The sequence below is a fragment of the Drosophila suzukii genome, chromosome 2R, assembly GCF_043229965.1.
Source record: "Drosophila suzukii chromosome 2R, CBGP_Dsuzu_IsoJpt1.0, whole genome shotgun sequence".
Lineage (NCBI taxonomy): Eukaryota > Metazoa > Arthropoda > Insecta > Diptera > Drosophilidae > Drosophila > Drosophila suzukii.
The window spans coordinates 18,349,161-18,374,903 of record NC_092081.1 but is presented as its reverse complement, the minus strand read 5'-3'; the positions used below and the strand labels follow the sequence as shown (position 1 = coordinate 18,374,903).

At 40.6% G+C, this 25,743-nt stretch overlaps 1 protein-coding gene across 2 annotated transcripts; it reads left to right on the top strand.

Annotated features, from left to right (window-relative positions):
* Window positions 1–637: 637 nt before the first annotated feature.
* Window positions 638–25,743, top strand: retn (retained). Of its 2 annotated transcripts, none has more exons than XM_017074589.3 (11): window positions 638–1,309; window positions 12,217–12,383; window positions 12,448–12,598; window positions 13,118–13,478; window positions 13,543–13,658; window positions 18,132–18,204; window positions 21,674–21,857; window positions 22,209–22,356; window positions 22,435–22,934; window positions 23,530–24,158; window positions 24,409–25,743. In XM_017074589.3, the coding sequence occupies exons 1-11, from the start codon at window positions 1,223–1,225 to the stop codon at window positions 24,744–24,746; spliced, it is 2,754 nt and encodes a 917-aa protein (XP_016930078.2). In that variant the 5' UTR covers window positions 638–1,222; the 3' UTR covers window positions 24,747–25,743. The 2 variants fall into 2 exon arrangements, with proteins under 2 accessions (XP_016930078.2, XP_016930080.2); XM_017074591.3 differs by having other exon boundaries at window positions 639–1,309; window positions 13,558–13,658.

Genomic DNA, 25,743 nt, shown 5'->3' with positions numbered 1-25,743 from the left:
GATTGAACAAATTTTTTTAATTGGAGGAAAGAACACCATTAGTTTATATTAATTGAAACATCAATATCGGACATCTATCGTACTGAATTTGTAAATCCCAAAACACTCCATAAACTTTCTTCTAACTTATTTACTATTATTAAAGCACTTTCTTATGGAGGCTAGCAAAAAAGTAGTTCTTTGACTAACCAATATATAATCTCAAAAATATATTCCAAATACAAAGTCCCTTCAGCTAAAATTTTCGTCCTCCTGTAATATCGTCGAAAATAAAAATTATTTCTGTCTTTTATTTTAAAGATCTAAAAAAAATTTTAATTTTATCTTTTTCGTAAAGGATTTGGAAACAATTTAAAATACCACATATCTACAATAACATAACCAATATAAGTTTTAAAAAAAAAAAAATTTAACAGTATACAACATGCATTGACAAAAATATTATATTGATACCAAGTAGGTGTTTTATTTTATCCGATTTCCGAAATACCTGTTTTTCACCATCGATGAGCTGAGAGATTTCGAGTCTGAAAGAGGAAAGGGGGTGGTGTTCCATTCCGTTCCATTCCCAATTGGATGGCTCTCTCGGCAGAGGTTGGCAGAGCTGCGCTGCCCAAGTATATAGTTTCTTGTTTGGATTCAGATCGATTTGGACTACGGAGTGGACGAGACCGAGACTCTATGCCCAATTTGAGTTCCGTGAGCGTCGATCGTGCGGTCGCATAACGGCTTTTCAAATGGACACATAACTTTTAATTAAATACCATCAGCCAAGTGGATTAATAACAATCGTGTCCTGTGTGTGTGTGAATGTGGTAATAAAAACTCTTGGTGTAAGATTAAAGTGAGAAAATAAACCCTCAGATAGAGCTTATCGCATTAAGCAACCGCAAATAATTGCAAATTCGCAGCTAAACAAACAGAAAGGCATAAAATCCAAGTTAACGGTTCTTGAGCGCAATCTCCTTTTCGCCAACAAGAATAAAGAATTATGTGTGATAGGGTAAGACGATCCTAAGATCATAAGAGATAACGGTTCGCGCGTACCAAAAATCAAATGCAAGCCGCAAAATTAATGCCGTTTGGAAGCTAAAAACACAACAAAAGTGAGCTGTGCTAAGATAATACATAACTAAGGAATTATATCGCGGGTGATTACCGATCCCAAGATCGCTTGTCAACCGGAATATTCGCTATATTTGTGGTATTCGTAATATTCGTAATGCAACTGCGAGTGCACCCTACTATGGACTGTAGCGGTCGTTCAACCAGCAATATTGAACGAGATTCTGATCTGGGAGACGATTTGGTAAGAAAAACTATATAAACACCATATTATAGATATAGAGCAACAAAGAATTCTCCACTTCCTTATTCTGATATCAATTAAATTTAATAAAAAATTGATTCTTGAATATCAGTTACTAATATGTTTTCTCATATATTATAATAGAATACTTTTTCCCTCTGGCTATCACGATCCATCAAAGTATTTCTCAATCAAAGTTTACTTGTCATGGTGATTAGTAACCAATATGGCATTTATAGCAATTTCTATCATAAGTTTAATTGGCATAATTGCATCAATAAAATTTTAACAATCGACAAGTATCCAATAAAGTTAATAATTCACTACCAATTTGTAAAGTACTGATATGATATAATGATGAATAAATATAAATAGTTGTTAAAAATTTAACTATGATAAATTTACGTAATTGTTTATTGTCCCTCTTCTGATGATTTTTACAACCATCATCTTCTAATGAAAAAAATATTTTCCTATAATTTTTTTTAGACACGCCCCAAGGTGTGTATTTCACCAAATGAAATTTGTCAAGCATCAAAATTAATAATGTATTCAACCTTTCATCTAGCCATTATATATAGAATTTGATTTGTTTTCCACTCGACCATGCGGTAATTTGAGTAACTAATGCATCAATATCCATTTGCCACGCGAAAAATATTATTTAGTCTTCTAGGATGGAAAAGTGTGACAACTGAAGGGAAAAAGATATACCAGATGCTATAAATCTATCTATAAGAAAACAGGGGTACAAAAATAATACTGATTTGCCGACGGCACGTGAAAGAAATCTTTGCCATCAACAAATGACGCAAAACTTTTTATGCCATCATGATCTCTTGTTTGGGTAGCAACTTATACTTAAGTTTTTGTTTTACTTTTTTGTGATTGAAACCAAAAGCAATACCTGCAATTGGACTCACATTGTTTGCAGATGATTCAAAACGTAATTATAATGTTAAAAAAATATGTTGATTCAATAGAGGCTGGGAGAAAGGGAATACGAAATCGGGGGGAAGATGATATTTTGGCGTTTCTGTTTGCCAGAGAGCCGTTAAAAGGTGACATGCTAAATGGTCGCATACAAGACGGTTATTATACAGACCCACTCACATATATACTCACACGTTGATCGAGCTAAGTGCATAACATACTCATAAACACAAATAGATTCATCTGTTTCGGGGACCGAGATCTTGGGATCCCAAGATCCCGTTCACAATTTCCACCGATTGAAAGATCTCTTTCAATTCAAGCTCTTTGATGGCGTTCATATGTAAATAAATTGTTCAAATATTTGCATTATTTGTTAGTACCTTAAATGAATATTAAATGGGTTTTATAGCCTTTTAGGCCTTTCGGCCATTCGCTTTCAGGTATATGTGGGTATATAGGTATGCAGCTTCATCGCATCTTCTTCAATTCAATAAAACTCTTGTTAGTTTTTTTTTTCAGCCCCTTTGTTTTTCTTTCATTTTTATTATTGTTAATAGACATTGCCGGCTCGATCAACAATGAGCCAGACTTTATACACTCACTGCCGGCCGGCTATTTACATAATTTTTAATAGCCTCGCTTTTGGCCAAGAAGACGGGCCGGGATGGTCTGTGCAAACAATCTCGGAACTCAGATCCATGCGTCATTCGTCATCTCAGTGATCAAACCTCGATGTTATTCCCTTCTTGGCTGGTGTTAATTGAAGGGTTCCTCAATTGAATGTCCGCATGTGGGTGCTGTTTAATTAACCCCACAAAGCCGACATGCTGGTGTCATTCGCACATCCGATCCGAATCGCGTTTCTATTCAAATCAAATCCTGCGGCCACTCGCTCGGATTTTCGACTCAAAAGTCACGATTAAACAATAATGTGGGCTGTCAAAAAGTCATAAATTCTCGAATGAAACCAAGTCGTGCCCAACGGTCCATGCCCCATGGACGATGCCCAGCATCGTCGTCATCCGAGCGGCACTTTAATTACTTGGGTTAAACGCAGAGTTTAAAATTATTGCCGAATTGCTGTCTGTAATTTTTGAATCGTTTTTAAATTAAATCAAGCCCGCGAACATGACTTGGGACAATTGAAAATCGCTCGCTGGCTTTCGATTCTTGATATTGGATTCTTGATTCTACGCGAAAGGGGATTCATTTACTGACCACTGCACGTGCTCCGGGCAGAGTTCCCACATTAAATCACATGGGTCTCGTTTTGGTTTGGGGGAAACCCCCCGAAATCTCAGTGGTTGTTAACGGCTTGAGTGGTGTTTGCTGGTGTTTGCACTGATTCACACTTTGGCTGGATTTTGGGCGGCATTTTCCATATTTCTTTATGACCATTTTTATGTGGTAGCCCGTAAGTTGGGAAAAGTTATTAATTTAATTATGGGATTTGGGAGGAAAATTTAATTTTATAGAGCTTGTTGAGTGGGTTTCATTTTTTTTTTAAATAGTTAAACGTTTAAGATATTTAAAAGCGATTACACTCGATTACTGTAGGATCAAAATTTATATTTAGACTGTAAGTAACTTCTATAGAACCATATTTTGTTGCTGTTTAATCAAAATAATAATAAAATTATGTAGTATAATTTTCTTTATTTTTAAGATATAAATATTCATATATTTTCAACTTATCTGGTGAAATATGAAACGAAATATAAAGAAAATATATAGCCCCCATTAATTTTGGGTGCTTAAATATGTTGTTTTCAAAATGATTTACCTGGTTCTGAGCAGGTTAACTGTTTCACACTTGGTTGATTGGAAAACGAGCCACAGTGGGCTGCTCACACCCTCTTCGGGCCCCCCTTCGAGACCCTTCCCCTGCGCCCCTGGCCGAAGAAATCATTTGGGTCGGACGGGCAGCGGCACCTGTTATAATTTGTTTGGCTTCTTGTACGCTGACAGGCAACGATTTTTATTAAATTCTTTCTGGGGGCTCTTTCTGCTCTTCTTCTTGCATAACCATATAGCAGGGGAAATATTTGATTAAGTATCTAGTGGGGGCCTTTGGGGGATGACATGTCCCTGACTCTCTCCCCTCCCATTTTTTATTTTTTTTTTTATTTTTCTTGTGGCGCTTTCAACCGCAATGACAAACGAAATTTGTTTTGCTTTTAGTTTCTTTGCGAGGCGCGAACTTGAAACTGGCCAAAAGGGGGGATTTGTCACGTCACTTGTATATATATTTAAAAAAAAAAATTGAATTTACTACAAATGCAATTTACGGCATACAAAACTGCATGGCGACAAATGTCAGAAAAACACATATAAAAACAAAACAAAAATTAAAACAGCGCAATAGCAGCAGAAAGAGCTCGTAAAAAATATGATTATTATTGGTACTATTACAGTTCGCGCTTTTCGTATTGTTTTTAATGAATTTATGAATTATTTTGCCAACCATAGCTAATAAAACTGTTAATTGGATTTTTCCAGTACAGCTGCCGATTGCGAAAAAGGGGCAAGAAAAACGAATTGCGAATCGCAAAACAAAATGTGAATTTGCGAGGGCACGAATTGCGAATTTCTGAAGGGGAAGAGGTTTGTGGGGTGTGTGTGTGGTGGAGTGGATAAAAAGTGTATTTATCATCGCGCTAATAAAAAGTTTGCCGTCTCTTTTATACCATATATCGCTCTCCCTCTTGCTAAATACAAACAAAAATGGGCGTGCCAAATGGCCAAGGAGAAAATCGCGTAAGCCTCAACAAATTGAATAACCATACTGGCAAACAAAAAGCTTAATTTAACACTAAAAACATCCTTGTTTAATGTTTGCCTGTTTTCCTTAATTCACACCTGAACACCCCTGGAATTTGTGTATAATGAAGCCAAACAAAAGCAACTGAAATCAATACGTAATTATTATCGATTCTTAAACGAAGTCTTTTTGTGGAATATCAGAAAATTAAATCATACAAATTGGCTGTTGTTCAAAAGGTAAAAGAATAAGCAATTAATATAGGTATGGTTGAAAAGTATTGGTTGCTAATGTGTACGAAGATTCATCTATACGATACCATAAAATTGCCTCTACCTTAGATCATTTTATAAATTTATTTCATTATATTGATCGATTTTCTTAGAGAAAAGTGAAGATAAGGGCTTATTTGATTCAATTATTATGTAAACTTAAATTTGAAAACAAGATACATTTCAAGATATAAGATATTTCGTTTTTTAAATGATTTACTTTCAAAATTGCAGTAATATTTTCTTTCAAAATTCTTTGGCATTAAAATAAGTACCAAATATTACTATTCAGAATAAAATAACAACACTCCCAATTGTTTTTCGCAAAAATCTATCAAAACCCAATATTTTTAGGAGACCTTTTTACCCCGATAACATGTTCTCTGAATCGTGGACCCATCACAAGCGAACTATTGTGCTTAGTAACATTCCCTGATTAACAATGGTGGAAAGTGCGGTCTTAGAAAACTTTCTTTATGTGGCGACACCCAGTCATAAAACAGAGATATATTTCGGGCAGGCGACTGTAACAAGCCTCGGTGCCCCCGCCAAGCCCTCCTCCGTTGGGATCCAATAAAGTGGGCTCTTTGGAGTCCAGACAGTCCGTCAAAAGACGAAGAGACCAAGAGGCCAAAAGACAGGCGGACTTGCAGGCTGGCCAGGGCAATAAAATAATGCAGTTTTTAATTATTGCCGCCTGCAATCGAAGCTAGACGCAGTGAATCCACCCCGGAGAAGGAAAAGGAGACGGAGGGCAGACCAAGCTCTGGAGCTCCGAGAAGTGCGACTTGGACTTGGTCTTCCAGTAAAAACTCCAGACCCAGACGCAATGGGCGTAGGCAGTTAGTGGCAGGAGGAGCAATTGTTCCTTACAGAGCATTAAAAAAAATGGTTGAAAAACTTTTTGATAAACTTTACTGTTCTTTAATTAGTTAGCAATTAGCAATTTCCAATTCTTTTTTTTAATATAAAAAAAAATTTCCTTTTGATGAATATACAAAATTATGAAGTTGTGATTACTGACAAATTGGAAAGGTTATTCAAATAGAATCCAAGTCTTATATTCCTTTACATTTTGTGTATGATTTTTTAATACTATCATTATTATGTTTTCTTGTTTGTTTGGCTTGCTGATCCCCTTCAAAAAATAATATTTTAGCCGCCCCCAATTGAAAATCCTGGCTACGCCCTTGGCAGACGTAGAACCCAGCCCAACTATTGCCGTTTAACCGTTGCGTTTTTCTCCTCTCTCCCCTGTTGTTTTTGTTGTCGTTTTTTTAACCGGTTTCGTTTTTTGTATTTTTTATTGTTTACGCGAAATTTTTCGTCTGCCCGCCGCGCTCATTTTACATGGGCGTGCGTGCCAAAAGGGATAAGGGGGTGTTATGGCCAGGGGGGTGGTGTACGTATGTATAATGTACAGCCAGCGCCATTATGTTTTGCCTGTGTATTTCTGTGTGTGTGTGTGTGTGTTTGTTGGCCCGTTTTTGTTGTTTCCATTTTTATATTTTATTCGCTTTATTTTTTCCGCTTCGACGCTTGGCGAGCGAATGAAATCGCGTTTGTACGCACACACACACTCGACCATTAAGGCGGCGTATCTGTGTGAGTGCGCGCGGGCATGTAGTACATGGATATGTATCTTTCAGATACGTTTTGCATTTTAATTTTATTTCCATGCTCTCGTTGCCCGAAGACCACGTTGCACATGTTTTTGTCCCTTTTTACACATTTTATTTTCAACTTTTTCCATTTTTTTTTTGCCGCTGGCTTGCAGTTCTTACCATCGCAATATTCTGCTGCAGTTGCATCGCGTTGAAATACATAATTCGCCACGGGGTGGATGCGTAAATGGGCAATTTTTATTTATATATATTTATTCAGTTATAAGATCCCAGCACATGTGCCTGGCGAAAACAGAAAAACTGAAAGGAGAGACCAGCTTAAGGGGTTGATTGGTATATAAAAAAGAACTCTTTGATGGCTTGTTAACGGTTCGGTTTTAAATAAATAATAATGGCTTAGAATCTTGAATCTGGCTTGTAGTCCAATTAGCAGATTTGTCTATGGATTAAATCCTTATATAGAGGTTCATCCCAGATCGCGCTTAATCTCCCGCAGACGTAAAACCCCGGGGGCAAGATGGAATGTATCTCTGAGGGGCATCATGTCATCCAAGATTATGATTTTGACAGATATGAAGATATGACATATGGATGCCTAGGAAACTATTTTTATAGAAGAGATATCTGTCAGCACATGTGCGTAACCTTACACTTTGGTCTGCCTGCAATTAATGTGTTAACTTAAAAGTTACTAAGAGGGTTCTAATTTTAATGATTAAATATTTGAAATAATTTATTAATCTTTATAATACTTAATTACATGAATACGACTTTATTTATAGGTATAACTTCTTTAAGATATCGGAGCATTTTTAAGGTTCTAAAAAGATATATTTTACTTAAAAACCATTTAAAGCTAGTACATATTTTTCAGAATAATTAAATAAAGTTTTTGATCACATAATAGGTATATTGTTTTTTAACCTATAACTTACTAAAGAGTATTCCTGTGAATATCTTTCCCTCATTTTACCTTGTTTTTAAAAATAGTTCAAACAATATGCACAATTACTCGTCTCAAGATTTGAATAAAGACGAACGTAATATACTTAAGACGCCAGTACGCCCCGAACTGATCCTCAAATGAGGGTCCCGGCGAACCCACTTGAGTCATAAGGACATTAGGCGAGTTCGGGCTAAAAAAAGGAAGAAGAACAACAGAAAAGCAAGGAAATTCAGTTGTAAAACCGGCGACTCGAGCCACAGATACAGATACAAATGCGGATACACATGCTCGCCGGCTCGTAATCTTAATCCTTCACACAATAAACGCCCCTTAGATGGGCTGCTGTATATGTACTTCATAGGATTCTCTCTTCTGGTAGCAATATCCTGATCCTGTTTGCCGGCAGCGCCCTTCACAGCTTCGTTTCAGGATTGTCGCATTATGGGTTTTCGAGCGGTCGCAGCGGTTCGTCCCTTTGTTTTAAATTAGCACGGCATGTTGCACATACGACCTCCGTCCGTTTGTCCGTCCATCTGTCCGTCCGCTTGTCCGTTTGTCCGTATCTGAAACCCTCAAAAACTGCCAGCAATTTCCTACAAATTTGTCATTGACAAAACATATCGTACAGCGAATAGAAATTAGGTAAATTGCATTTGTGGTTCTCAGTACTCAATGCAATGATAATAAATTTAGATAAATTATTTCCAGCTACTTCTATCGAAAATGTAATGTCAACACTAATTAGCGATAAAAAAAAGGGGATGAGGGGTGAAAACTGTCTGTGGCAAATAAATTAAATATTTTACCTATACAGGCCACTCAGATAGTTGCCTCCGTCTGCGTCTGCGGTGCATTGAAAGCTATTAAAGTAAATTGCACAGGTGCTGCCCCCTCAAAACCCCACAGACCCATACCCATATCCATTTGTTTTGTTTCAGTTTTGAAGTAGTATCTCTCTATCGCACATATGTACGTCGGAGTTTTCCTCATTGTCTGTGGGTCTAATTGCGATTTAATGTCTTGCCTTAGCAGTTGCAGTCTTCGGTTTTTAGCCAGCGATAACAGTAGCGTTTTATCAACGCAGAAATTAATGGAACTAGCGTGTCCCCCGACCAGGTGGGTTCCTATATAGCCACATCAGTATATATGTATATATGGCGGATAGTACACCTCCATTAGTCGAGTTTTTCTGACTGTGCGGGTGTTTTTCCCGCCATCCATTTCCATTGGATGTGACTTAATGCCTTCCAAGTGGAACACCTTATCGCTTCATGGTGATTTATGCGACGCCTATTACGACTATATAATTTTCCCGGAAGCTCTCCCGATATTCCTATGAAATTCCATATCTGAAAGAGGCATCGTTGTGGTGATTTTGATGCATTTCTTTCTATTGGAACCCTATTTCCAGGTATTTAAATTGGATCTCTAATTAAAAAATTCTCTTAAAGAAAACTTCGTTAATAAAGTTCAGAAATCTTGGTAACAGCTTTTTAATACTGTTTTAATGTACTTTAACGTTTACGAACTTTAAAAATAAAGTTGCGTTAATAAATAAGCGATTTTCCGGATATTTTGGTAAATGGTACTTGGCTTTATTTTCCGTATTAATGATACCCGATAATGGTTTTTATAATTAAAAGACCGACTTTCATACGTAAACCCCTTCAAAAACGAATGGTTTCTTCGGCTTTAAAATTCTCCCATAATTCCCAGAAGCCTACTTTGTTACCTTTTTAATGAATATTTTAAATAAATTGCATGTGTACGCTCTTTGAGCAGCCAATTGCACTTCCATCTGCCGATCCACTTGCAGAGGCAACATTAAAGCGGCACAAATTCGTTGTGCATTAATTAGACATTTTATAGGTGCAAGTTGGTATGGCCTGCATGCCGTTTTCCGTTGGCTGTTGGTTGTTGGATGTTGGCCATTGGCGGAGCACAGACCACAATTCTGTTTGGGCCTGGTCAACAGCCGACCGCAACTGAATCGCCGAGGTCCAGAGGAGCATGCACATACTCTTGGGTACATATATACATATATGGCTGGGCCCGAGCATCTGCCTGTATTTCGCATGGCTTCGATAAGTTACATTAATTTGATATACACACACTGGCAAATATAAGCCAAGTAACCGCCAAGTTGAGTTAACTAACCAACCAAGCCGGGTTAAGTCGAGTTCAGCTACCAAGATGCGAGGGGTGATCAATAAGCTTTGGGTTCCTTGAAAAATGTATTTAAAGAACTTTTTAAAATGAATAAATTTATTTAAAATGTAATATATTTTAGGTGTTATGTCGAGTTCAATAAACAAACTATTTTTATTTCTAAGTTTTTAAAGCAGTGGTCATCAGCAGAAAAAGGAATGGAGGCCTGCGGGATAGAATCACAGTGCATTTCTGTTATAAGGTGACCACTCTTGTAAAGCATTTTAAATAATATGCATTTATTGACTTAAAATCTTAAGAATATTACCCTAACTAACTTAAATTTATCAAAATTATTGACATCTTTTATGATATTTTCCGCACTTCAAAAATAAAATATTCCAAATTCCGCGTTAAAAAACCATTCCGATTTTGAAAGCCATTTTTTAGTGACCTGACAACATCACCATAATTATTTCGACCGCAACTGTGTGTGGAAAGGCACATGCAACATTTTCGCCATAGAAGCGGTATGCATTCGCGCCAACTTCAAAGAATTCCGGGAACTCGGTTTCTCTCTGGTCGAGGCATTGTCTATGCCTTGGTTTTGGTTGCATTTATGATTATGCCAAAGCGACACCAGTGTGGTACTGGTACACTAGTGTACCACTAGTACCAGTACCAGCAAAGAGCCAGGCGATAAATGTTGAACACACTCGCAGATCCAGCAAACATATATGCACACACTATATAAGACTGGCTTACTTTGTTTGGACCCCGGGTTGCTCCATCTCCACCTCCTTCTCCTGCTCCCCCGATGGTTGTGTTTAAATTGAAAATTCCCGATTTGCACACAGTCACAGATGCGCTTAATTTGCACCTCTCCAAATGCATAAAAACCAAGAAGCCGTGATGGAGTTGCATTGGAGTTTTACTGGAGTTGGAGAGCTGGCCACGGAGCACCATGGGTGAAGCTAAAGACCCAGTCGCAGTTGGTGACTTCAACACTCTCGGCCATGCGTGGCGGACTTCTTGGCAAAGAGTCACGGCTGGCAGAGATGGGTCTGCCGGCCAGGAGCGGAGCTGCAGGAATCCTCCCCCCTTGGAACCCCCTTGAGGGAACCCTCCAAAACGGCCCTGGAGTGCCAACGACTGATTGCCGTTTTGTGGGTCTGCCATTGTTAATTTATTAAGTGGTTACCTTTGTTGTCACCCCGCCGGAGGAAGTGGCTTTCAGTTGCTTTAGTTGCTTTCAATTGAAATTGCGCGGCGTGGCTTGGTTAATGTGGCTCTTAGCTCTCGGCACATGCCATAAACCAGAATCGAGGGGCCTGTGAGTCAGCCAGATGATCCCCAGCTAGACCAATGACCACTGCCCACGCGGTGTGATCCCAGGAAGATTCGAGTGTCTTAACATCGATTCTGATTGTGATTCTGATTCCGATTTGCCGCTTGACAAAGTATCTAAATTAACGCTAGCCCAGCAGGCCGCTTGTTGACATAAGCGCCGCCATTAATTCCCCATCAACTCTAAGGGGTTTCTTTGTTTTTCGTTTGGAGTGCACAGGAAGAAATTTAATACTAAAATTACATTAGTAATAATAATATTTTTATATTTTTTGATTCCAACAAAAGTTCAATCACTAAGTTAGCAGATGAGGTTAAAGTATAGGCCTAAGGTCTTAAAAACTTAGAAATGTTCTGTATTTTCCGATTTCGTTAGCAGGATGTAAATAAGCAATTTTTTAACTGTACACTAATAACAAAAAATTATTTTAAAAATTATTTTCTTAATATGAAAGTACACAAATTTAAGTTCTTTAAATCGAGATGAAGTTTGCAAGACAACTTTCGCTTCGTCATCTCTATTGTCATCACTATTTCATGATCGCTTCGCTTAGGAAATCTAACTCGAGAGCACTTTCGTCTTGATTTCAGGAATGTTTCTTCTAATTATCATATTAAGAACTTTTGGGCTTGGCTTTCCTCCGTTCTTAACTTTTCTGAGTGCAGATAAGCTTTGAACAGTCATGTTTATAATTTCCTAAACTGAAAAATCTGAAGGTTGTTGTTAAGAGCTATATCTGTTCCAAGGATTAGTAATTCGATTTCATAAGTTAAAAAAACCAACGTTAATTTTTAAGACGTTTCTTTGATTGCTCTCATTACTTAAAATACTTATCTAATTTCCAAACTATCTGTTTTTTTTCCCGGTGCAGTCACATGGTGATCGAACGGACGACGAGATGCGCGACTGCGACTCCGTGGATGGGGAGCACCATCAGCTGAGCGCCAAGGCGGCGATTGCGGCCCGCTTAAGTCACACAGTTTCCGGCGGAGGAGGGAACTTCGCCAGTCCCGAGCCACAGACCGAGTTGCCCCTGAGGTGAGTGACTGCTCCTGATTAATGTCCTCGATGCGGAGGTGCAATAATCCCCATTTTCTCACAGCCATCACCATCAACTGCCGCCAAATCATCCGCTCAACGCTCTGGGCAGCTTCATGGGCATCGGCGGTCTACACAGCATTCCAAATCTGCAGCACAGCGACGTGCTCGAGAAGCTCAAGATGCAGGTGCGCGACATGAAGGTGGGACTGATGGTGAGTGTCTATAATACAGTGTAATATATGATATGATAATACTAGCTTTAAAAAACATTAGACAAAAATATCTTTTAAAAGAAAATAGTCCAGCCTACTATAGTTTTGATTGATATATAGTTTAAAACATTACATTTTTTGATGAGATCATATATATATATCATATCAATATAGCGCTTTTTTATTATAGAAATTTTTCTTGTATTTTTTTTAGATACTTCTAATTTTACAAATCAAAAAAAATGGATTTAGTGTTAATAGATAGTCCTGGTACTTCAAATTAGTGCCTTAAAATGATTTATATAAAACCGATTTATCCTTGTATTTGTTGTAACAGATATGTGGTTTGAACATATTAATGACTTGATATTAAGTTATTGCTTGGGAAAAAACTTAAAAATTATTCAAGACTTGATTTACTTTAAAAACTGAAAATGTACAGAGAGTATGTGAGTTATAACTCCAAATTGTAAAGTTGTTTGAAAAAAACCCCTGATAAATCTGCTATTTTAACCGCAGGAACAGGATTACGCGGCTGCAGCTCATGCGGCGGCTTTTGGGGCCAATATGCTGCCCACGACCATCAGCTCGGGATTCCCGCTGCCCCACAATTCGGTGGCTGCGGCGGCGGCGGCTGCCTCCTTTGGCCACGTGACCTCGGCGCCCAGTGGTGGAAACGGGAACGGGAGCAGCTACAACGGGGGAACCACCACCACGCCCAGCTCCAATCCGGCCGCAACCAATGGAGGTGGCAGCAGCGGACCAGGAGGAACCGGAGGATCCGGCGGAGGTGGAGGTGGAGGAGGAGGTGGAGGTGGAGGAGCAGGTGCCCACCAGTTCTCGTTTGCATCCCCCACAGCAGCGCCGAGCGGCAAAGAAGGTTGGTATCTAATCTATCGCGTGGCAGCCGGCGATCCATTTGTGTTGTTAACTGTTGCACTCAGCCCGCCACTTTGCAGCCAATTCCGCATCCAACTCGTCGACGTCCAGCGAGGCCTCCAATTCATCGCAGCAGAATAATGGATGGAGCTTTGAAGAGCAGTTCAAACAAGTCAGACAGGTTAGTAGAGTTACTGGAGGAGGAGTAGAGGGGGTCCGGGTTCGAGTCCAGGTCCAGTCAATTGAAATCGACAAAACTGTGTGTAAACAAGATGCAGGCAAGCTATCAATTAACGACTAATAGCCAGTCGCAGTCCATTGGGAGAGCATCTTAACCCATTCCCATTCCTTAACCATACCCAATCCCAATCCCAATCCCACCTGGCCAAAGGGGCTCGAAACCAGTTGGAAGATGCTGCAGATCTCGTTTCGGATCGGCACGGTTTATGTTAGTGCCGCCTTGAGGCGTTCCAGGCGATACGATAGTTCCGGTTTGCAATTGAGCAATTAATGAAGCCCCTTTTCCAGGGCGTTAATATGGTGAGAAAATGCGATGGCTATGGGTAGCATCCCCCGGCATGTGAGGTCCAGATGCGATGACCAAGAGCAATTAGTAGGCCCAAAATCCCAATCCCCTCGCATTTTCGTATTTCTCGAGAGCAGTGCACAATTTTAGTTTGGTCCGGTCATTAAATGTGGTTGCCAAAATCGAGATACAGATACATATGCGCACTGTGTGAACCTCGACAGCTTTTGGCTCGGGTTTTTGGTCTGGTTTGGTTTGGTTTCGTTTGACTCGTCTCGCTTGGGTCATAAAAACCGAATTTCGATTAACTTTAAATGCTCTCACTCCCTTTCGGCCAGCGAGCTATCCATCAAACGGAGCCCGCATTCTCTATGCACTATAAAAACTTTGACCCTCGCAATGCAATGCAAAAGATACTTATGTATCTCGCGGCTGTGGCTATGTATCTGTAACTTCACGCTTAACACCTTCGCTTACACCGTGTGCGGGGCTCTTGAATGATGATGATGTGCTTGCAGAAACCGGCTGGGAAGGTATACCTATATATATATATACCTATATCTCCCCTTATTCCACCTCCAACTTGCTGTTTTTTCTGTAGGTGTCGAATAAATCCCTCGCCGCACATTCAAAATGGCTGTTTCGCTCTTTCATTAATTGTGGAAACGAGACGAAACGTTAATTATGTTAATTGAAGCGATAGCTGCGACTATGAAAAAGGCCATTTTGAAAGAGTATCGCACAGATACGTTCATTCATTCGCCGGCTACTCAGCCACTCAGCCATTTGCCTTTCCTTTCCCCAAATTCAAATACAAATACAAAAACGCTCTGATTTTAGTTCTCAGTCTTGGCCATCAGTCAGATAGTCAGCCAGTCACCCAGTCAGCCATCCATCCATCTATCTATCTATCTTTATATCCATCCATCCGCAGACGAAGACAACAAGTAAAACAAAAATATTATTTTTGGTACATTTCGCTGCTCATTTCTTGTATTATATAGTTTCTTTCTGCGGCTGCTCTGCTCTCATTAATCAATGTCAATTATCTGTACGTACTGAATAATTATGTTTAATTATAGACCCCAAAGCATTTTCCAATAATATTCTATATTTTATTTCTTTGTACTTAATTCCTAAGGCAGAAAATGTATAGATGTAGACTTGCTGAAGAATTCAATTGTGGGGATTGTGCAATTTGCTTTCAATCCAAAGTTTTTTTTGGCGCGTGTTTTGCCTTTTGCAATTAGCTGTTCGACAATTCACTTAGTCATCGTTGGGCTAACGTTCTAAATTCTTTTGAATGGCTAGGGAAAAATACAAAGTAAGAATTTGAGATTTTTATAAATTTGGTTTACCATACTGAAAGCATAAAACATAATTAATAACGTGCTCAATACCTTTAAGAAGTTTATTTTTAATTTGCAATACTTCTGGATTTTCCAACCTATAGATCCGAAAATCCGAAATAACATATTCATTAATATTTTATTTAGATACGAGCTAAAAGAAAATACAGTTTTTTTGTAAACTTAATAAACGTTAATAATTATCTAAAATGCCAAACCTTTGATGATAGACATGTAAACCAATTTCTTTATAATTTGTGTTGCGTCTGCAATTTAAAGTATTGTCAAATTGAAGCCTCAGCACTATCAAGATTTAATTATTATGAGAAGTCAGAGTGATAAATAAATTTTAATTGGCATTTATTCACTGTAAATTGTGAAACTTCATTAGCAGACGAATTCTCCAGAAAATTGTAAGAGCCAACAAATGGAATAAAATATAAAACACATCGAAACGGAAAGTCTGTTCAACACGTTTTTCGAGTAATGAGTGTGAAATTCTTGAATAAATATGCCGGCAACCTGCAGATGTGAATGTATCTGTATCTACGAGTTGCTTCTGCATTCGGCTCGAAAGATGATGTGTGAGTGCTGGCGGTCGAATTATGCACTCGATACGGCAGGATAACACTTAGGGACCAAAGGTCCTGCAACGGGATCTCTGTCCATATAAATTTTAATGTCCACTGCAGACCTTTTTGCATCCATATGCCAAGGCATCTGTATCTGTATCTGATAGTTATAAATTACACCCACACCCCGCACCGACACAGAAGCGAGGGCAGGCAAAAGGAATTGATCTGGCGAAAATGCATCGGGAGAATTCCCAGAATCAAGGATTCAAATTTCAAGCACCCAGGCAGCGGATTTGTTGGGCACCAAGACTAGGCGACAAATAAGTGAGATTATTTTTATAACCCGAACCCCGAACCCGGAATCCAGAATTCCGAACCCGAAAAACATGTGTGTGTGCTCAGGCAGCATCTTCGATAGTTATAAAAACGATTATGATTGGTCTACAAAAACCCTGTTAGGGGATAGAATTCCTGTTTCTCTGTTTTATAACTTTATTGCTACGGATTTGGGAGAGATATTGGTAGCGCTTAACGGTTTTGCGGCTGCTGTGATGCAAGTTAGGGATCGGAAAATCGGGAGAGATATTGGAAAATGAGAGGCAGGCACAGGTTTGCAACCCTTGTGTGTAAGCGGGACTTCATTTTATGATTATTAATACCGAATACCCCAGACAGGCAGGCAATATCGCACACAGATACAACACATATGTGTGCCTGTGTGAGTGGCTATTCAAATGTGTGCGTGTGGCAGCGGCAGCGACGCAGGCAGCATTTCGATCCAGACTCCTGCCACATATTTAGTTGATAAACGACCTTTGATGGCGTTGCATCGTCGCGTTGATCAATGAGATAAAACCGAAGAAATTGGGTTTTTTGTGCATCAAAAACAAGTGATATTTAGTTTTCAAATATACAAAAATCGGAGCTCAACAAGTGCTAACATGCTTATTTCCGAAGATCAAATACAGGAGGTACAGCCCCTATAAAGTGCAATCAGTGAAAAACAACAAAGCCTTTGAGGAACCAAACCAATCCAGTTGAATTTCAATTAATTTATTTTGTGTTTGGCTCAACCCCGAGCGGTATAAAGCCATATACATAAGGAGTTTTTTTTTCGCAATGCTCCTATAGCTCTTGTGGGCGTCGAGCATCATAAAAAATATCCCCAGCCCAGCCAGTTTGGGAAAGAAGCCGGCAGGAGGACTCCGTCTCCGTCCTAAGTCGAGGCTTCGAGTCTGACTTGGTTTTAAATCATTTATGCGAGGAGGTGGGGAGGCGAAAGGAGCTGGAGAAGGAGGCAGTTCATCATTCGCATTGACTTAGAATGTGCACCACGGATGGTATAGGGCTTTGGGTCTGGGTCTCCAACTTCACAACTCCAGCTCGGCGCGTTCGTTTCTTTCTTTTTGCAGTAGGCGGAAAGTATGATGAATTCCGAATTTGATGAGTTCACTCCGATGTTGTCATTAATTCTGAACATACTCGTACTCAAGTTGTGACTCGGGTTTTTCCTGCAAGACTTGGTTCCTGGTGGCAAAGGTCAAAGCATGAGCCGCAGGAAAACCGCAGCAGATAGCGATGATAAATAATAATGTATAGATGGCAGATACATATGTATCTATGTATCTCCCCCTGCCCCCTTCCCATCGTGTGTATATTTCTGGCCCTATCTTTATCACCTAATTATCCATTGTACGACTCACGCTCATTGAGTGCTTCACACTTTTACGAAAACCCAAAAGGAGCAGGGTTGGAGGTTAGGTCAGGGGATTGGTTCTCTATCAACCCCCAGCAAACAATGGGAAAACATTGAAGGGAGGGTTTGAAAGCGAGGTGGAACGAGCTAACACGCGTCTATTGTTGGCCCAACAAAAGGCCAGAAGTGAGCCAAAACTCCATTTTGTGCCAAACCATTGGCCAAAAGAGTCAAGTTGTAGGTTCTTTTGTTAGATTGTTTTGTTATTATTGCACCCTAATATGATTATAATAGCTCGTTTTGTGTGTTATCTTAGATATGATTGAAATAAGACTTTGAAAGAGTACGAAATTGAAATCGAAATGGTCTCTTAAAATATAAAACTATATTGTTTTGATATTTCCAATTCTTTAATTAGGTAGAAAGTTCTATAAAGATGTCAAAAACCTCTATAAGATTTGGAACTTAACAGAATTTCTTATTAAATCTATATTTCTTCTAATTTTAGCTCTATGAAATCAATGATGACCCCAAACGCAAAGAGTTCCTGGACGATTTGTTCTCGTTTATGCAAAAGCGCGGTAAGTTGCATCTTGCATTGAAGTTTTTCAAGGGGTTACCAGGGGTGGAGGTGGAGGGGGGGGGGGTCTATTGGGGGCCATATCTCGAATCTCGAATTTGCATATCCCTGGCCCAGATGACGGATTGCTGACTCAGCCAGCCAAGTGTTTTTGGGCTCACTCAAATTATGTTAATTGAATAAATTTCTCGGCACTTTGACGTTTAATTTTGAGGAGTGCGAGGGGGCCAAAAGGGGGAGCCATTAAAATATGCAGAAATTCTGGTGAAAAGGAAACCGAGGGACTGAGAAACCGGGAGAAGTAGAGAAATCATTTTGGTGGCTGACTTTTTGTCATTTTGTCACTTCAAATTACTGTCACACTCACACACGAGCAAAGGGGGTACCATATGCATATTGGTACTTAAGTTTTAGAGGCGACTTGCAGCGGCAATCGGAGCAAATGCCTATTTATACATGCGAGTATGCTTTCCTGCACTTTTGTCATTAATTATGGGCATTACCAAATGCGAGGGAAATCGGTGGCGTGCACCCAATACTACTAATGCCTGCCGTGACTGTACTTTTCCCAATAAATTACACTTCCTGTTGGCATTCCAAGTGCAATCATTAAGCGTCCTGTGGAACCCTTTAAATGTTGGGTGGAGTGTGTTTGCCACCATTGCCTGAAGGCCAACTTGAGAGGGCATTAAATTTGTTTGTATTTGCACAAGTCATAATCCTGAAGAATTGTAGGACCTATACTGTTGACCCACGGCAAACCTTTATAGAGGGAAAATTGTGTAAAAGCTTAACTAAATTTAACTACATTAAGAAATGTTTAAAAATTATGATATCAAGCAAATTTTTGGGTACGCTTAACATTAATTCTTTTAAAATTTAAATTGTTTTGATCAGATTGGTAAACAAAATTACAATTAAGAATTTTTTTGTATAAGTACACTTTTTTAGGAATGGTTATATGTAAAGTCTTCATACCTTTACAAATATATACTTTCAACTGCATAGATTTTATTTTGTTCTTGAAATGATTTCTGAATACCTTACCTTAATTCCTTGAATCACGAAATATTTAAACGATTCTAAAAATTTTAGCGCTTAGGAAAATATATATTTCTGTAGGAATTTCGCGAACCAATGTGAAAAAAGTGAGAAAAGAAAGAATAATTTCGCAAGCCAAATACATGTTTGTTTCATGCATTGTTTATTTATTTTATGTAATTCCGTATAAGTTTCATACAAAGTATATTAAAAATCTATGCTTTGAATAAACACACTTACACATCTATAGATGCGTAGAACATCTCTGGGGCTTGACAACTTAATGGATTTTAATCTGTCACATGCGTTCAAGTTTTGACATATGCATGCTCACCCGTCGCGGTCACTGTAAAGGGGGGGGACAGGGCAGGGGCGGAGGTGCAGGATGGGGAAAGGGGGTCGCCTGGGGGAGACTGTCTAAAGTGTCGTCCGCCATGAGAGAAGAAAGCACCGAAAAATGCGACTCGGGCCAAAAGTATTCCGTGTCCATATGTCTATAACCGAATGATATTGTACAATTGTACAACTAACTAACGGAAATTATGCCATACATATTTCTATATATATATATATATTTAGAGGTGTATAAAATAAATGTGGATCGCTTGCCGTGAGATGTTTGTGCAGCGAAGAGCGGCGCAATTCTTAATTAAAAGACGTCAATCACTTATCAACGCGGTCGCTATTTTCGTAAATATTTCCCAGTGCTCAACGCCCGGGCACATCCACCATCTGAGATCTGAGATTCGGTATCCAACGAGATCTGTGAAGCCCGGGGAGATCTGGGCCCCCGGACCAAATACGACTCCCTCCTGTGCTGGTGGCGTTATGATTTCAGACTCGATCAAGTTTCTTTTAATTTCCATTAAAAACGCCTGACAACTAGGAAAACAAATGCAGCCGAATAAATAAATAGATGTGCGCCCCCAAAAAGAGTTCAGACTGAAAGCAAACCTAAAAAAAATGTAAAAAGCTGCCAAGAAAAATAATAATAATAAGTCGTCAGTCGGCATGTGCGTGTCGGGAGGAGTAGCGATCGGTTCAGATATTCCAATATTGCCGATATTCAGATAGGATTGCACCGGGAGCCTTGGGCCCTGGATTTCGATCCGAGTTTAATGATCGATTCGAGTGACGGGCAGCCCGAGTTGATCATTAAATTGCCTTTGATTATGTGCGTCCTCCCCAGTTTTTTGTTTGTGGCTCGTGCAGCGATCGATTTGGATCCAATCTTTTTTTGCTCTTTGCACATTATAGTGCACACAAATATCCCGACTGGCAGTTGTTCATTTATTTTGTCTTATTCCTTTTTGATACGAGCATCACCTCGCCACTCAATTTGTTTATATGCATAAAAAACAAACGTATTTTCATTCAATCAACACGTCCATCAAAGAGTTTGATTGATTCCTTTCGGGCTCATAAAACACAAGGAAAAAGAAACCGAAAGTCGATCGATCGATCGATGGATCGTTGGATCCATGGGGCAGCAACAGGCATTCGGTGATTTGGTATATGGTATTTGGTATTTGGATCGTAAAAAAGAAAGGAGGCCGGGCAGCATTATACAAATTCGAATTACACACGTACAGAGCCAGCAATTATGCAGGTTGATCTGTTTTTTATACCTTTTCGTTTTGGGCCCTAAACGAAATGAAAAGAGTTGGGGATTTTAAGTGCTAAATGCGAAGGGGGTGCTTTAGTTGAAGGATGATATATTATTATGGAAAATTGGTATTTAAAAGCATGTGATTAGGTCCTTAAGTGGACGAAACTTTCTATACTATTTGATCTTGTCCTTAAACTTATCAATATTTATCTTCAAACTTATTAATTTGAAAAGAACCTATAACTTAACTTATTGACCAGGTATTATTAGTGATTTTTGTCTTGATATATAGAACTCCATTAAAGTTTCTTTCGGTGTGCAATAAAAAGAGGAAAAGCGTTCCAACGGCACGTGAAAATTTGAATAATACAATTTCAATAGCAAATAGAGGCAAATGCCAATGTGTATGATGATGATTAGCTGCCATAAACAGATCAACATATGTACAAACATGTGTATATGGCAGAGTACAGTAGTGTGTGTTTCGAATCGGGCAACAATTAGGATTTATTTCAGTTTTTATCGGCTTCGGTCTGCACTTTTCAGCTGCTACCGGGGCTACAAGTGTTAATTGCTTCGTGATCGATGAGTGGGAGTGGGATCGTTGGTACTGCTGCAAGCGGGGGAATCTCTGCACTCTTTGGGCAAGATAAATCTGTTTTATGGATCTTTAAATCGTGTTTTGCTTGTTGGTGCATTTAACGAGCTGGATGGAAAACATTGCCAAGTGCAAGAACAAGTTTCACAGCGCAAACAACTGAATTGGTATTCGAATGTGTAGTGTAGTAAACCCTATTTCCAATCTATCTATATATTGCAGGTACGCCGATCAATCGGCTGCCGATTATGGCCAAATCGGTGCTGGATCTCTACGAGCTGTATAATCTGGTGATTGCCCGCGGCGGTTTGGTGGATGTTATCAACAAGAAGCTGTGGCAGGAGATCATCAAGGGGCTGCATCTGCCGTCGAGCATCACCAGTGCCGCCTTCACCCTGCGCACCCAGTAAGTGGATATACCCCTCAATCCCTTCGATCCCATCCTATCCACCGGTGGTTACCTGCCACGTTGAGCTATGTCCAAGGCAAACACAAACACCATCAGCAATGCAAGATGCGGGGCAAACAGAAACCGAAACGGACAATCAAACATTGCAGCGATCAAGCAACAATCGATCAGTGATTCTCTCTCTCTGTGGGATCGTGATTTGTTTGCCTGTCGCTTTCGTATTTACACGATAATTCAACTTAAACAGGACATCAACGTGGAGTTTACCCTGGTGCATCTCCCTGGGCAGCAAAGACATCGCATGTTTGCCGCGCTTATTAATAATTTTATGCATCTCGCATCTTGCAGATACATGAAGTATCTGTACCCGTACGAGTGCGAGAAGAAGAACCTCAGCACGCCGGCGGAGCTGCAGGCGGCCATCGATGGTAATCGCCGGGAAGGACGACGCTCCAGCTACGGGCAATACGAGGCCATGCACAGTCAGATGCCAATGGTAAGCACTCAGGATTTTTAAGATCTTTTATAGGTCAAGCAATACCTGGTACTCATGTTCGTATCTCCCCCGCCATAGACGCCCATTTCGCGACCCTCTCTGCCGGGTGGCATGCAACAAATGTCGCCTCTGGCTTTGGTCACCCATGCCGCCGTGGCCAACAATCAGCAGGCAATCAACAATGCCGCCGCCGCAGCAGCCCATCATCGCCTGATGGGTGCTCCGGCCTTTGGTCAGATGCCCAATCTGGTCAAGCAGGAGATCGAGAGCCGGATGATGGAGTATCTGCAGCTGATCCAGGCCAAGAAGGAGCAGGGTATGCCCTCCGTGCTGGGTGGCGCCCATCCCCATCAGCAGCAGCAACAGCAGCATCAGCAGCAGCAACACCAGCAGCAGCAGCAACATCAGCAGCAACAGTCGCACCAGCAGCAGCAACATCACCTGCAGCAGCAGCGACAGCGATCCCAAAGCCCCGATCTGAGCAAGCACGAGGCACTCAGTGCTCAGGTGGCACTGTGGCACATGTACCACAACAACAACAGCCCACCGGGTTCGGCTCACACATCGCCGCAGCAACGGTAAGTCCAAACATTGATTCAAGTCTGATTGCGATCACTGGCAGATTTGCAAATGACGATTGCCAAATGTTTTCATTAGCCATAAGTGGGATTGAACCCCCTCCAACTGGTTTTCACTTTTGCTTTCCTCTGTGCTTAAAATGCGTTAAGAAAATAGTATTTTTTTTTTTTTTTTATTTATAATACTAAAAGATTGTCTGTTGATCATTATCCCTTAATATTAGAAAATATAAACTTAGAAAATAGTACTTTTTATTGATTTATCTTTATATTACTAAAAGATTGGCTACTGATCATTATCCCTTAATATCCCTAAATGAAATGTTAATTTTTTAATCAACAAGAAATCAAGACAACCTCGGTAATCCGAAGCATATATACCCTTGCAGCTTAAACCATATCATGCTAATAAAATCATGTGTTAATAATGATACCCATAGACCCTCTGCAAGGGTAAAAATCCGCCATCTAGACACCTGGCGCCATCTACCTCTCAAAGTTGCTGAGAAGAGCTGTTAAAGCGCCCTCTGCTTAATATGAAAACTATTCAGCAAAGACTCTAACCATTACCGTTTCTCTCCACTCTCCATCACAGCGAAGCCCTGAACCTATCCGATTCGCCGCCAAATCTCACAAATATCAAAAGGGAACGCGAACGGGAGCCCACGCCGGAGCCCGTGGACCAGGACGACCAGCCCCACCAGCCGCCTCCAGCCAAGCGTGTGGGCAGTGGCCTCCTGCCACCCGGCTTTCCCGCCAACTTCTACCTGAATCCCCACAACATGGCCGCCGTGGCAGCTGCAGCGGGATTCCACCATCCATCGATGGGCCACCAGCAGGATGCCGCCTCCGAGGGCGAACCGGAGGACGACTACGCCCACGCCGAGCACAATACCACGGGAAACTCGTCCTCCATGAACGATGACAGCGAGCCGCAGCAGATGAACGGACATCACCACCACCACCACCAGAGCCACCAGCTGGACAAGTCCGACGACTCGGCCATCGAGAACTCGCCCACCACCTCCACCACCACCACCGGTGGCTCGGTGGGTCATCGCCACAGCTCACCCGTTTCCACCAAGAAGAAGGGCGGCGGTAAGCCCCAGAGCGGCGGAAAGGATCTGCCGGCCGAGGACAAGGATACGCCCTCCACTGGCAAGCTCAATCCCCTCGAGACACTGAGCCTGCTGTCCGGCATGCAGTTTCAAGTGGCAAGGAATGGTGAGTTAATTGGGAAGAATTCGAAGGGGGATGGGGAAGGATTTAAAGGATTTATCCTAGACATGTGTAGGGACTATGCAATTTTATTTTGTATTTATCTAAAATCACAAAAGGGACTTTTTTTATTGGAAAAGTATTTATAATCAGAATTCACTTAAGGATTTATCCCAGAAATGTGTAGAGATTATTGCAAATTAAAATATTTTTTAAATATTTAAACACATTAATTTAAAAACCTTATCCTTTCCAGGAACTGGCGATAACGGCGAACCGCAGTTGATTGTGAATCTGGAGCTCAATGGCGTCAAGTACTCGGGCGTGCTGGTGGCCAATGTGCCGCTGTCCCAGGGGGAAACAAGGACGAGCTCACCCTGCCACGCAGAAGCACCCGCCAACGAGGAGGAGCACGACGAGGAGGAGCCGCCAAAGGCCGCTGAAGAGGATTCGGAGTCCCATCGATCGCCGGTCAAGCAGGAGAACGAGGAGGCCGACCAGGACATGGAGGCCAGCGAGGTCCTTGTGAACGGAGGGGCTACGGCGGGGGCTGGTGCTGCTGTCCCCTTGCTCAAGGATGCCGTGGTCAGCTAGAGAGGAGGATAACCGGACGGCAAGGAAAGGATAGGAATACCAAAGTCATATTTTTCAGAAAAATACAAAAGCAGTTCAACTCACAACACACAAGCACAGAGATGCCGAACCCAAATGTACATACACACGCGTGCGGCAGGAGCACAGGACAAGGAGCACAGGAGCAGGAGCAGGAGCAGGAAGGATGTGGCCATTGTGGAGGCAAGGACAAGAAAAGCGCATTAGGCGCATCGATGTCCACACATACCTATAATATGCAGCATTCATTCAGCACCCGTCCCCCAACCGAAACGCCGCCAGTAGAGGATCATACAAGAATATATATAGCCTATATATGGGATACATGTGTGCTCTATTTCCACATTTGCATAAAAGACAAGCCAGCGAGCGTGCAGTTATCGATAGCCATTACTTACATAAGCGAGTGCATCACTTCGGATACATACAAATATACAACCAATATACCCGTATATATATGATATATGAATTAGGTTACGAGTCCCACAAAACCAATTTGTTTTTAGCGTGAAATCTGTTTTATCCTCCTACGAACTTTTCCCTTTTTTTGTGTTAGGCTGCAAGGCTTCTGTACATATCAATCAATACTTAGCTCGTAGACCATATTTACTATATATTATATACTATATATATTATCGGAACCTAGTCTGTAAGAACACATTCACACATCAGCAAGCATACACACACCGCTAACACACTTGCATATCCATTATGACCGCATCGTAGACATATTTTAGACATAAAATCAACACAAGTAATAAGCATAAATGTATCTGTCGTAAAATTAAATTGCGCTTTTGGCACCCACACACGATTTCGAATTCGATTTCCAGCCGCAATTTCAACATAACAACATAATAATTACTCCAAAGCCAAGTGGATGGAAAGTGGCGAGCCACAACAACAAATTGATGAGCATATTCTAAGCATAAGCGTTCAATTTATTGAGTAATAATAAATCTATTTAATTTTAGTTTAA

Bases quoted from the DNA above. Each gene is read 5' to 3' on its own strand.
- retn (XM_017074589.3), top strand. From the start codon at position 1,223: ATGCAACTGCGAGTGCACCCTACTATGGACTGTAGCGGTCGTTCAACC. The intron at 12,384-12,447 runs GTGAGTGACTGC...ATTTTCTCACAG, and splicing joins CAGACCGAGTTGCCCCTGAG to CCATCACCATCAACTGCCGC. The intron at 18,205-21,673 runs GTAAGTTGCATC...TATATATTGCAG, and splicing joins CTCGTTTATGCAAAAGCGCG to GTACGCCGATCAATCGGCTG.